Source organism: Echeneis naucrates, chromosome 22 (assembly GCF_900963305.1).
Source record: "Echeneis naucrates chromosome 22, fEcheNa1.1, whole genome shotgun sequence".
Lineage (NCBI taxonomy): Eukaryota > Metazoa > Chordata > Actinopteri > Carangiformes > Echeneidae > Echeneis > Echeneis naucrates.
This window is the reverse complement of record NC_042532.1, coordinates 3914643-3927908: the sequence shown is the minus strand read 5'-3', so window position 1 is coordinate 3927908 and position 13266 is coordinate 3914643. Positions and strand designations below refer to the sequence as shown.

The window sequence follows — 13266 nt, the reverse complement described above, 5'->3', positions numbered from 1 at the left end:
CATCTACCTGGATGCCTGTGACTCACAAATTCATCTACTATAACTGAAGCAGCAGCACATAAGCCCCAGTTCTTCACTTCATTCACCAGCCATTTGTTCCATGTCTCTGCACAATAACCAATCTGCCCAGAGTCCACCCAGTAACCTGCATGATGGTTTACCTGACTCTGAAGTGTACATTTGGATCCAATGCTTTAAAAAGTTTCTCCTCTCATTTCACAGCTTTCCTCAAAGCCTAAGTCTAAGCTGCACAGCAGCCTCTGTATATGCTCAAACAGATGCTGTGAGAGAGAGCGAGAAAAACCATCACATGGACATATTGATTTCCAGCAATAGCCAGAGAAGAAATGGAATTTGCTTCACCCTCTGGGCAACTGAAAAACAAAACTAGAATGAAGCAGCATCCTCACTCACTCTAGTCTTCTCTCTGTGGCCCATTTGATAGCGACACATTGCAAGTAATCAATACACAAACCCAATGTTGTAATGGAAATGTCCTCAATGAGCTGTCCATGTTATTTCTGTCACAGATGCCAAACGATTGAGTGAAACATTACGTCAGCTTTTATAGCATTGTGTAACCCAGTGGTCAACGATGCATATCTTTTTTTCCAACAGCTTTTTCTGAAGAATCTGAAATTCTTTTGTGATGCATTGGCCTTGTCTGATGTGACACATCATGGGGTTGGCAATGGGTAACAATGGCATAACACAGCTTATTGTGTGAGGAATGGCATGCAACAGCAGCAGCCACTGCACAGTCCTGTATAGGACTTCAAAAGCAGTCGCGTTCAGCACTGCCAGGTTTCATTGTAACTCTACCGTGCTGCAGAGGAGAGGAATTTGAATGCTAGAATCCTCCATGGCAGCAGGAATTTGGTGAACGAATGGGGACTCTCATGTCAGATTCCCTCTCAGGCCATTACAGTCAGCTCGAAAGCATTCCTGCGCTACTTACATAATGCTCTGTGTGCTAAACCATCACCTGGGCTTGGCATGTGTTGGGAAATGAAATTGGACAGAAAGTTTCTGGCTCTTGTTAGTTATGGCTCAAAAAAAAAAAAAAGGGGGGTCGAAGAAAATGGATTAACTGGAGAAATTCTGCCAGAGCTTCCAATGCCTTACAGTACAGAGCCCCACAGAGGTGAATATGTTTGTTATTCCAACTACAAATATTCCTTTAGTGCTCTTTTAACCCTGTCACATTTCATATCCTTTTATTTTCTCTCTCAAAAAAAAAAAAAAACTCTATCTTTCTTCTCTTGCTACTTCACGGGAACAAAAGTTCACAAGTAAATTCCAAAATAACTTTACTTTGATTTCATTACAGCCCCACTCTTCGTGCCATCAATGTTCTCCCGTCTCCTATCTGCCTGACAGTTGTGAAGCAAAGATGTGGCTCTGTCAAACCCAAGTTTGTTCTATTTATACTGTGCAGTTAGAGCGGTTAGCTCTGTGTTCGGCGCTCCAGGCCATAGAGGGAGGGGCTAATCCACCTCCTTTCCCCACTACCAGGCCAGCCCCACCCAGCCCTTTTCCTGCCCACTGTCCAAGCTCCTTACCACATGCAGCTGGGCTGGAGTAATGGAGGGGATGGAATGATTGGGCAGGAAGGACAGCAAGTCACCAGACAAGCATGCATTGTTTGAAGTGTATGAAAACCTATAAGACAACCAGCAAAACCTGGTGTGTGGTCATTCCCTCCATATCTATACTTGTAAACAAATTACTACTTTTTCCATGCTTATGTTGAGAAAAATATATACAAGTATCCAAGGAGACTTAAGAAAAGTATTTAGTTGGTATTTACAGAGATTGCACAACATTAATTCCAAGCAGTCAGAGTCAATGAGTATATTTGTGCAGCAATCTGCAAACACTGCTAGCATAATGTCCATTATGCAAAAATGGCTTACAATTGACTATGCACAAAATAAAAAATAATTAAATAAAATAAGAAAAGAAGAAAAGTGATAGGAGTTTAATTGCAGTTTCCATAAAAGGAAAAGGTATGCATCAGTTGTTTTTTTTTTTTCCAGGGAAATGGATTTATTGTGCATGCCTAGAACAGTTAGGAACCACTTTGATTTATTGATTGATTAACTTATTGAGCTGCTACAGGGGGTTATCAAAAAAACAATTATGTGATTACATGATAAACACAGACAGAAGGAAAAACTTGGTATAAATCAACGTGAGCATGGAATATTCATTGCTACATTAGTTGTTAGAGAGCAAAGATACTGTATGGACTATGGACTGTATGATTTTAAAATGTCCCATCAGTGGATTTTCAATATACTGTTGTATTTAAAATTTAAATTTAACTAAATATCTCCTCAAGCACTTGTTATTGAATCTTTATTTATTTATTTATTTTTTGTGACCAACAGTTGCTTGATAGTGACCATGTCCTTTTTTTCTGGATTTTACATTCAGTTCGCCATACAGAAACACTTGGCAATACTGTGACTGCAGAATGTTATTTACGTCACAGAGCAAAAAAGTTCCGACCAAATAAATCAGCATGTTTTACGTTTCCTCAACTGCTCAGAGAAACAACCCTGCTGACAGATCTAAAAATGCCCAATGTCAATGTCACCCTGTCCATGACTTCTTGCTCATCCCTGAGTCCATCCCACAATGCTGCGGCTCTTTGAATCTTGGAGATCCATATACAGTATTTCAGGAATGTAGACTGTAGTCTGATATGCTTGGGCTGAGCAAGCATAACACAGGGCAGAAGCCTCAGAGTATAACACATAACCAAAGCCCTAAAGAATTCCCTTGGACACGGCTACTAACCAGAAGACTGTGCACTGGAGGGGAAGACAGGAGAGCTGCTGAAACCCCAAACTTAAATAGCATGGAGTCCACTGCAAGGGACAGCCTAACAAAGACACTCAGCACTCTGGTTTGTGCTGGCTATGGACAGAAACGGCTGTATTGTATGTTGTTATATTTTACCATCACACGCACTAACATGACAATGTGCCCATTATGCACACAGTCGCTTTCAAGAATCTTGCAAGTGCAAAAGCAGCTATTTTGCCTTATTTTGTCAGTGAAGCTCAATATTCTGTACCAACATTGAATCACATTATTATATCTTACGTGAGAGAAATCCGTCAAGGTGAGAAACGTATGCTCTCACAGCAGCACCCTCTAGTCCTTCATTGATTCAGTCATACCGCGTATCCGTTTCCAGGCTGCAGGGGGTGCTGGAGTCGGTCCCAGCACACATTGCGTGAGGGCGGGGTACACCCTGGACAGGTCGCCGGTCCATCACAGGGCCAACACACAGAGACAGACAGAGACCAACAACCACTCACACTCACACTCAGACCTACGGACAATTCAGCCAGGCAAATTCACCAATCAACCCAAATATGCATGTCTTTGGACAATGGGAAGAAACCAGAGTATCCCACCAGAGAAGCCCACACAAGCACAGAGAGAACATGAAAGCCCCAGACAGAAAGGCCCCAGGCCGGGGAATCAAACCCACAACCTTGTTGCTGTGAGATAACAGCGACAACCACTATGCTGCAATGCTGCCCTCCTCCAGTACTATGCTGCTTTCTGGTGCTACAACAGAGATAGCTGCTAAGAGGCTGGGGTATATTAGATGAAGACAAAAAGAGATTTAAAGGGAGATCGAAATATACATCCATCTTCATCCGCTTATGTGGGGTCAGGACGCAGGGGGAGATCGAAATAGTTGAAACAAATGTGACAGGATGCTTCACTCCAAATAAATCCTAATGTTGCTAAGATATGGACAATGTTGTGTTTAGAGTTTGCTCTGCTGTGCTGAGGAGACTAAAATAAAAAGTCCCTCCAGTCTTAAGGCTGAATTGAAACTATGAATCTACGAACTGATAGTTCCCCCAACAAGTTTTGTCATCATCATGAGAGCGGGTCCTATCTTATACTTGCCTTTTATTTTATCATCATAATTTTATAAACATACAATCCTGTCAGTGAAATCAGTGTTATCTTATCAGTGTAGAGTGTGTAAATGAAAATGCGATGTATGTTGCTTGCGCTAAGCTTGCATTGCGGTACGTCCGCTGTTCAAGAATCTAACAGTTGCCATTGGTTTTTCTTAGATTTTAATGTTCAGCCACATCAGTGAATGCAGTGGCGTTCAACACTCAGCCTTTCCCAGGCTCTCTGGATAAAGCCGTGTGGGTTTGGTATATGCATATTTAACGCGCACAAGATAGTCAGAGCTCAACATAACTGAAAGCGACAATAAATTCACGTTAATCATGAGCTGGGGAAGGGCAAGGCGGATAATAATATGTTATTTAAAGAAAATAATGAAACTAATGCAAAAAACTAAAGAAAACCATGAGATGTGTCATTAGTAGTTTAGTAATGGTGTGGGTGCATGAGTGACGAAAATGTTTGAGGAAATGCTGGCTGCATGATGATAAGTCTAAAAATATCTGATGGAGCTGAGAGAAGCAGAGCCCTGGAGAGCCTCTTCACTCTCTTACACAGCCAGCGTATAGACCGCATAGAAGTGGATGCAGACTTTGTCAGAAAAGCCAACTCAATGCTGAAGTGCCATAAACCTGCAATCCCTCCAAGCGAGTGGGTGACTCCAACGGTTGTTAAAAGAAGGCAGAGTGTATTGATGTCTATGTGAAAATATTCCTACTTCTTCCTTATTTTATTAGCTTAGTAAATGTTTTCCTAGAGAGTTTTGGTTTCAGTCTATTTTTGAGTATTCAGTACAACAAGATGCTCATGATGGTCCCTTTTAGAGGAAAATAGATCATAAAACAGTTCCTCTACTTACCTGCCAATCATAGCCATCACAGCATCTGTTTGAAATGGCCCTCATGTCTACAGTGCAGAATAGGCTTTTCCATTCCCTACAGTGTATTATATATGTCTGATGACTTTACAGCATCTTACAGCATACGCAAGGTAGCATAGCAGCAGAAGATTGTCTCTAATCATCTCTTTGGTTAAAGGAGTATCTTGACATTTCACCACTAAGTTTCTGTGGCCTCTCCTTCACAATTGGGGATAATCCACACACATGCATACACACACAACAACGCACAAACACATGCATTCACAGAGCAAAATATCATCCTATGGAATCTATCTAACCTCAACCACTTAGCCACTAAGAGGCAGCTACTCCACTGAAGCATCATCTTTGCCGGGTCTGTAATGATGGCCTGGCCAAATCAAAACCACCCTGTTTGAAAGCAATGCCAAGACGCCTTCATGAAGGAACAATTAGCCAGGAGCTGTGGAGGGTACAGTGTTTACATCTCGGTGTAACAGGGGCGTGCACTGATGACTGAGATTTACATTTACAGTTCAGACCCACATGTACATACAAATACAAACAAACAAATACTCCCACAACTGTGAGTTTGCTGCTTATGCTTGGTTTGCAGACTAACGTTGAAGCTGTGAGCAAGCGATGACAATTACCGTTGCTGGCTCTTCCACTTCTGTACGTTTATCAAAAGGAGCTTGATTTTATAACAAGACTGCTACTGTAAAGACAACTCGTAGTCTCAAGCTACACAAAACTTTTCAACATATTGCAAAGACTGGGTGATATGATGGAAATGTATATGATGTGTACTTACAGGTCATCTTTACCGCTGCTGGAAAAACCACTTAATATGTCTGCCTTATTGTTTGGGTCTTTTAGACCATCCCCACGTCACACTCTGGCACAATGCACCACATTTGATCTTGCTGTAATAAAACATGCATTGAAGTGGGTACCAGGCCATCATGCAAACATCCAAACACAATCACAACCACAAACCAATCCAGACAGGCTGTCAGGAGAGCACATGCAGGAGCTCCCAGTCAGACTGAAATCCTCTGACACTAAACACACCTTTTTGAATAATTGCCATCCCAGTGCTCAGTGAAAAAGATGTCGAACTCTGGCAAAGACGACTGAAAAAACAGGTTTATGACTTTGCTACTGGAGCACAAGTTGTTTTTGCCTTTTAGGTTCTGCAAGATTTGAAATGTGCTTGGTGGAAGCAAATAGTCGAAACCTTAATGTTTCGAAATAACTTTACTGTAGCTTATTGCGTTCAGAGGTAATGAAGCATTCATTTGTGCAGTGTGTGTGCGTGCTTGTCCACATGCATGCAAAGAATTACAGTAAAGTCATCATGCATGGTGATAATTGTACTGTGACACAAACATATGTTCTATAGTCACCTGATCCTCCTGTGAATCCAACACAGATGAACAAGTAAAAAAGTGTCAGAAGTATGGACAATTACTGGCAAGGAAAAATGAAATTATTTGGAATTGATTCACTTTGATATAGGAAGAAATAAACTGTGGTTTGCATGCAAGCAAAATTTTCAGTTGGTGAAGACAAAATGAGAGTGCTAGTCATTTATGTTTTGAGGGTAAACATGTCTTGCATCCAGAGCTAAGGACCATTTCCATGTGTGACACTCATGCAGTACAGTCAGTTGCCTCCTTTCAGATGAAACCACAACTATGTCAGTTAAAGCTAAAGACAACACATGGACCAAAAACAGGATATAAAAAAAAAAAAAAAAAATTCACAGCTCCCAAACAAGCCCAGTCCAGCCCTCGGTTGGTGTTTACTGCATGCACTTTTTCTGTTGAGGAAACAGATTTAACTACAATGTATAACTGCTCTGTAGAAAGTGGACGTGGCTGCTTCCTTCTTGGTACTTCTTAAGACGGCTTAACTTTGTGTGCGCAAAGTTTGTAATTCATACTAAGTAATGTCATCCACGTACTTTTGAAATTTTTCTTCTGGTATTGGTCATCATAGACTTCATGGTGGGAAAATGATCTTTGATTCCATTATTAAGGCAGAGGAGTGAAACAGAAAATGTAGGCAAACAGGATTCCTTCAAAACACCTGTAGATCAAAAGGCGATCACAATCAAATCAGGAACTACAAAAAAAAAAAAAAAAAACAGATCCTGCTATTGTCAACACAGGTGTCTTCAGATGCCCTGCTGTCACACTTTACACTGCCCCCACATGAAGCTGGGAGCATGCATTTCATACCGTGGAGCTGTTTAGGCAAATATGAGATTCAGGCAACCATATGATATAGCTTCTATTGTCAGTATATAATGATAGCATCTCCAGTGTTTGAGGACTTTCTAGGCAATACCAACTGTGAGGAGGTCCAGGCAACCAGCTGTTCAGATTTGAGCTAAAATGTGTTTCACACTTAAAATCAATGACAAATAAAAGCCGAAAATAAGATATTGGATAAAGGTTGTAGCATGAATAGTGAGTGCATTTAATAACTGATTAAAATTGCACTAACTATTAAGTTAAATTTCTACATCATCTATTTTCTACATTGCCACAGTCAAAGCACCAAAAGAAATGCACACAGCCTTGATTGAGAAACTGAGCGTTAAAGCCATCTGTCAGGTCTACCGTGACTTCATGATGTCACCACACGCGCACACACACACACACACAGAGACCTGCTAAGTGAATCAGGTCCTCTCTTCTGATTGGCTCACTGGCCAGAGACCTGGCTTCACTTACCAAGATATGGATACTACAAGTCAGTAATTCAACCAAAAAAGCGACACAGTTGAAGCTGCCAGAAGCTGCAAAGACTCCTGGCCAAAAAATTGCACTTTCAACGCAAAAAATACTGGGGTTATAGTATTGCATTCCCACAACATCGGCAAGATTTACTGTATGTTCGACCCATGAATTTATGTTTCAGATTTTTTTAATGCTTGTTTTATAATTTTAACTTCATTATATTAGTTCCAACCTCAGGTGGAGCAAAGTGGACTCAGGAGCAAGTCCATTTACTTTGTCCACAAAATCAAACCGGCTTAACTTGGTCAGGAACCTCTCTCTCTCTGTGCTAACACTCACATCAATAGGCTCTGGGAATGGACAAGCCATTTTCCAAGACTGATTGGATTGGATTATCCTGAACTTTACCTGGTCAAGGGCAGGTTAGGTGTGTTTGGCATTAATTACCATGGCAAGGTACCCCGTTAGCGAGTAAACCATGTTTGTGAGACTGAAAACCCTGAAGTTGCTTTGCTAAACAGAAATACAGCTTTTTGAGTAGTGTTTTTCTTGGAGCTATTTTCTAATGTGAGGGTGGGCAATTCATTTTCAATCAAGCTTACTCGCTCCATGCAGTCATTTCAAAATAAAAGACAATTTAGATGATTTTAGTTGTCTCTTTGGCTTTACTTATGAGACTTGACTTTAGCCTTATAAGTAAAATGGTGCGGTTTTGACTCAATCTTGCAGGTTGGAAGGACCCATCTTATGGGCCAGATCTGGCCTGCAAGCCGTGCAATGTCCAGGGCTGTTCTAATGGACATTCATATGGATAATAAAGTCTAATGAAATAGTAATAAAGTAAAACATATGAAAAGTGTAAAATAGGAAGCATTTAAAAAAAACTGATTAGTATTTCCATATTGAAGATTTGAAAATGATGATATTGTCTTTTCCACCGTTGCTGCAACTGGCAGCCCTTTGTAGCAAGCAACTTGAAAAGTCAGCTTGGGTAACCTGATCAAACAGCTTTTACTGCTCTACTTGTCTTCTGAGTTAATTTAGCAAAATAACCTCCAGCATATTTGTCTTAACATGCACCAGGTAATAACTTGCGTTCAAATTGGCGTACAGATATAAAGTGCTTTTAAAACATTTTGCAATAACACAAAAAGGAATTCTATGCCACACACAAGCTGGGGCTGAAGTGTATGACAGCCAGAGAGTATTTTAAATCACCTGAAAGCCCTAAAAATTCTGCTTCTTTGAAGTTGATCAGTCATGTGTGGCTGGCAGTACCTACCTGATAACTGCTTCAACCAAATGACAGGTCGGACACTGCACAACGTGACACACGTGAGCTACAGCCATTTAAAAGAGAGCATTTCCCTTTCTCAGAGGCCTGCTGATTACATAACACAAAAAATCCCAAACAAGGCCCAACTTGAAGGAATGCATGGCTGCATTTGGACCCCAAGTGAAATATATCATTTTCAATTTTGTTATCCTCACGCGATCCTTTCAACTGTTTATGTTGTCCTAATAAGCTATGAGTAGAATTTTTACACAATTTTGCAAGTTAGGAAAATATTTCCTGTGCAAAATGGGTTCTTCAAGCAGTAGAAGCCATTAGGTGACACAAATGGGGAGTTTTCTTGATGGGAGGTTTAGAATTTATATTAGATTGATAAACAGTAGTGTTAATCATGATTCAACAAAATGTTTTTGCTTGACTAGTGTTGGTTTAACTTTTGCTTTTTGTTTAACACAGAGCAGCCACAGAGACATACTGCAGACACATCAACCCTACTGTAAAATGCCCCTCAATCTTAGTAGCAAACATGATATATTATTATCCACACATTTAAACCAAACTACATGTATAATCATGTACAGCACACACACACAGGCCTACTTGCGACTCTAAACAAAGAACCACACAAGAAGTATTTTTTCCGGCACAGAGGAATGTACTGGAACAAACATGATACATTCTACTGAAAGCCACCATGAAAACCAAGGAGCCTTCCTGGTGTGCTGTCTGTGCAGCATAGGGGTAGTCCTCCTGCAACGCTATATTTAGGGGACATCCTGGGTTCAGGTGAAATACCAGAAACAGCATGACACACATACACTGGAGCTGGAGACAAGGTCAAAGTCACTAACCCCGGCTTCACCACGCCTGCCTGAGCATTAGACATACAGTTCTATGGAAATCAACTGATAAGGAAAGTTGTGTTTCTTATGAGCTGTTGAGACAAGCATTTTTTTCTGTGCTTCCTTGTGTAAGCCACTGTACATTTAAATGAGTCTGTGTTCTTGAAAAGCCTCATATGGCTCAGGTAAAGTGGTATTAGTCCAACAGTAAAATCATCTTCAATCAAAGCAATAAAAGTTCACCAGTAAGCTACAGCTCAACTGCCACAGTGTCACGTGTTTATATGTGAGATGTTACCTGAATGCAATCTGGCATGTGACTCAAAGGACAAATGCAGCACTCTGGTCTCTCTCAACCCTCATTGTCACACACACATTTTTCTGATCTTTCATTTCCAAAACTCAGTGCTTGGTTTCTGTTGGGCGAAAGCAGATAGATAAATTCAACTTTTTTTTTTTTTTTATGTTTAAAGTGTTTTATGTAAATGCATGTAAAATAGTACCTATAGAGAAAGCACACATGCCACGTAGATAAATATAGACGTGGCAGCAGGTTATGCCTATTTGCATTATGAGTAACTGCCAGTGGCCTGAAGTGTAGGGAGTGTCCACAATACTGAATGTTTCTCTGTCAATATAGCCACTTTCTAAATGAGTCACTGAAAGCAGTGTGACCTGTCCTGAATACACAAAGCACCTGCATAGAGAAGCATAGTAAATATTAGAAGGAAATAGATCAGCTATGAATCATTGGTTAATCTATCCTTCTGACAAACTATTGCAAATTATTCACATTCTGTTGCCCTACCTGGCTTTGACTCATACCAGCAGGCATTTGGAAACAGCAAGCAAGAAAAGACGAGAGGACTTTGCTCCGAGAAGTAATCACCCTGCCATAGACGATCTTTGGAGGCGAACCTCCGTCACCTTAGCAACCAGTGACAACAAACTACAAAGAGCCCAGCGCTGCTGCGATGTTAATGTTAGCCGTTAGCCTAAATAGCTGTTTGTATGTGTGTATGAATGAGGAGAACCAAGTAGAATTAAGCGTTTTCCTACTTTAGGGGAAAATGGTTAAACACACGATACAAATATTTGGCCGCATTAAACCCACGAAGAAAACTACGGCGGTAAGTGGGCTACTTAGCATCAATGCTAGTAGGATCATTATTTAAATTAGCACATGTTGACATCATATTAAACAGGGCTCTCTGAACACTGAACCTGCAGGCATATAGTACAGTTACGTTAATTGTTCCAATTTGCTCTCGAAGTAACACGTTGGAACTCCCAAAAATACAACTGCCTGGGCCTCATACTGCTGAAGTTGTGCTTTATGCATCTAGAAAAATCTTGAAGTATACACATTAGACATATAGACAAGCTAGTTATAACATTAAAAAAACACACGTGATTAGAGGTAGTAATAAAATGTGTCTAATTGTTCAGGTGGCTTGATTCACGTTTTGATGATGAAGCTGCATCTGTTTTTCGCTGTAACATTTCAAATAAGATGGTTTGACAGAGTTTGGTTTGTTACTCAAATACACCCTGACAAGGCCATCCTCACATTATCTTTGGTTTAATGCGTTTTGTTATTGATACTAGTGGAAACAGATTTGGCACGCAATGGCTAACAAATGCTTTTCGTGCTGATGTTTAATATTTTGATGGAACGGGACAGACAAACACATACTTATGGACACACGTGACGTCGCCTGGCGTCTCAACCGCTAAATGCAGGCGGGGACGCACGCTGGCATCTTAATTCTTGTTCAGTTAATAATTGATAAAAGCTCGTGTTGTTTTTATGTCCTAAGTTGCTCACTCGGTAGCTCTGCTTGTATCCACACATTTGTTCCCACAGCCCGTATCCTAGCAGCTGTTAACTTACCTCTGGGAAGTCAGGTTATCGCAGTACGCCAGGCAACTTTGATTGGCCAAACTAAGCTGCAGTCAATTCCGGTATTACATATTTCGAATTGGTGGGCTTTGATGCACTGGCACGCCCACTAGGCGGGGCTTATGGGTCACCACTGTTCATTCATACATTCATCTTCTATCGCTTATCCATTTCCGGGTCGCGGACAGGTCGCCCGTCCATCGCAGGGCCGAACTTAAGTGTGCGTTTTAAATTTTTCCTTTTAAATAGAATGACTTGAAAGTATTATTATTATTATTATTATTATTATTATTATTATTATTTTCAGTTTGTGCTCTTTGTTATAAATGTCTGTAAACTATCAAATATTGTGAGGCCAGCAACTACAGACTATACCAGTGTTTTCTCATTTTGGGGGGGAGAACCCTGCAACATTTGGTTTCAGAAGTGGGATGGTTAGAGGCAGAAAGATGTCCCGCCTTTTCAGCAGTATACAGGTACAGTGTACTGCGTTCCAAGCTGCCCACGTAGATTCAGTTTAAGAGACGGTGCCTTCATCACTGTCATCAGAGGAGAGCGGGCCCTGGCCCTTGGCGTTAACCAGTCGCTTCAAACTCCTATCCAGGCATATCAGCATGTTGCCCAAGCACTGCCCTGGACTAACTCCGCAAATGACCAGCTGTCTCACTTGATGGTAAATATCTCTTCAGCCTTTTAGGTTCACCATTTGATGCTGATTTTAATTTCCTAAGGGTGCACACTTGGTAGCTCTGCTGCACATTGATTTCCACAGACAGAATATTAATTGATATCAAATTACCTTTGAGAGATGAGGTGCGCATATGAGGCCAATTAAGTTTAGTTGGAGAAACACAGACATATCCACTTCTGGTATTAAGCAGTGTTAATTTGTAGACTTTAATGACCACTGACAAGCGTACAGGGAGGGGCTTGGGGTTAAAATGGTCTGCAGTGCCTCAAAGAGGATTTGGCTTGCTGTGTTACAAAGGAGGTAATGTAATGAGAGCGATTGAGCATGTGAATTTGTGATTTTTACTTTTTTCTTTTAAATAGAGGCTTTTGTTTATTTTCCGTCATCTTTTCTTTTCACTATTTGTTGTAAGTATTACACTTACACCGTGGGAGTCCAACAATTAAAATGTACTATCATCACATGTTTTTTGATTACGCCTGTGTTATCTTATTTTTGTTTACATGTAACTTCTTTTGTGCACTATGTTCATTGCTTCCCCCTCAATATATATTTTTTTCTGTCCGAATGCTATATAGGATGTGAAAGCCGGTGTTAGAATCAGTTCAAGCCTCCCAGTGATAACAGAGTAACCATATTTTTTTTATTTCATAGTGTTTACTATGTAAACTCTGTAAAGCTATCAAAGTGAACCATACTGTGCCAATATTAGATTTGTAAACCTACAGAAATACCTATCAACCTACTCATGGTTATCTTCCAATGAAGTAAACGCATATTCATTTTTACCTGCCACCTGATCTAGGATGTTTTTTTGTTTGTTTGTTTTTTTTGTTTTTTTTTTTTGGACATGACAAAAAAATTCCTCAGAAAAGTACTTTCTTCTCCTTAAAGCTCAGTTTATTGTCTGACTACACCAGCTGGTTGAAGGAATATTCAAATGACCTTTGGGTGTTTCTGTACTTTAGCTCACATT

General features: G+C 40.4%; 1 protein-coding gene across 1 annotated transcript in view; it reads left to right on the top strand.

Moving 5' to 3' along the window:
- Positions 1–10766: 10766 nt before the first annotated feature.
- The window catches only part of kif6 (kinesin family member 6), a 51538-nt gene continuing 49038 nt past the window's right edge, over positions 10767–13266 (top strand). Inside the window, exon 1 of the mRNA XM_029494293.1 lies at positions 10767–10826. Within this exon, the coding sequence (XP_029350153.1) occupies positions 10767–10826 (60 nt within the window). The remainder of the gene's footprint in view (positions 10827–13266) is intronic.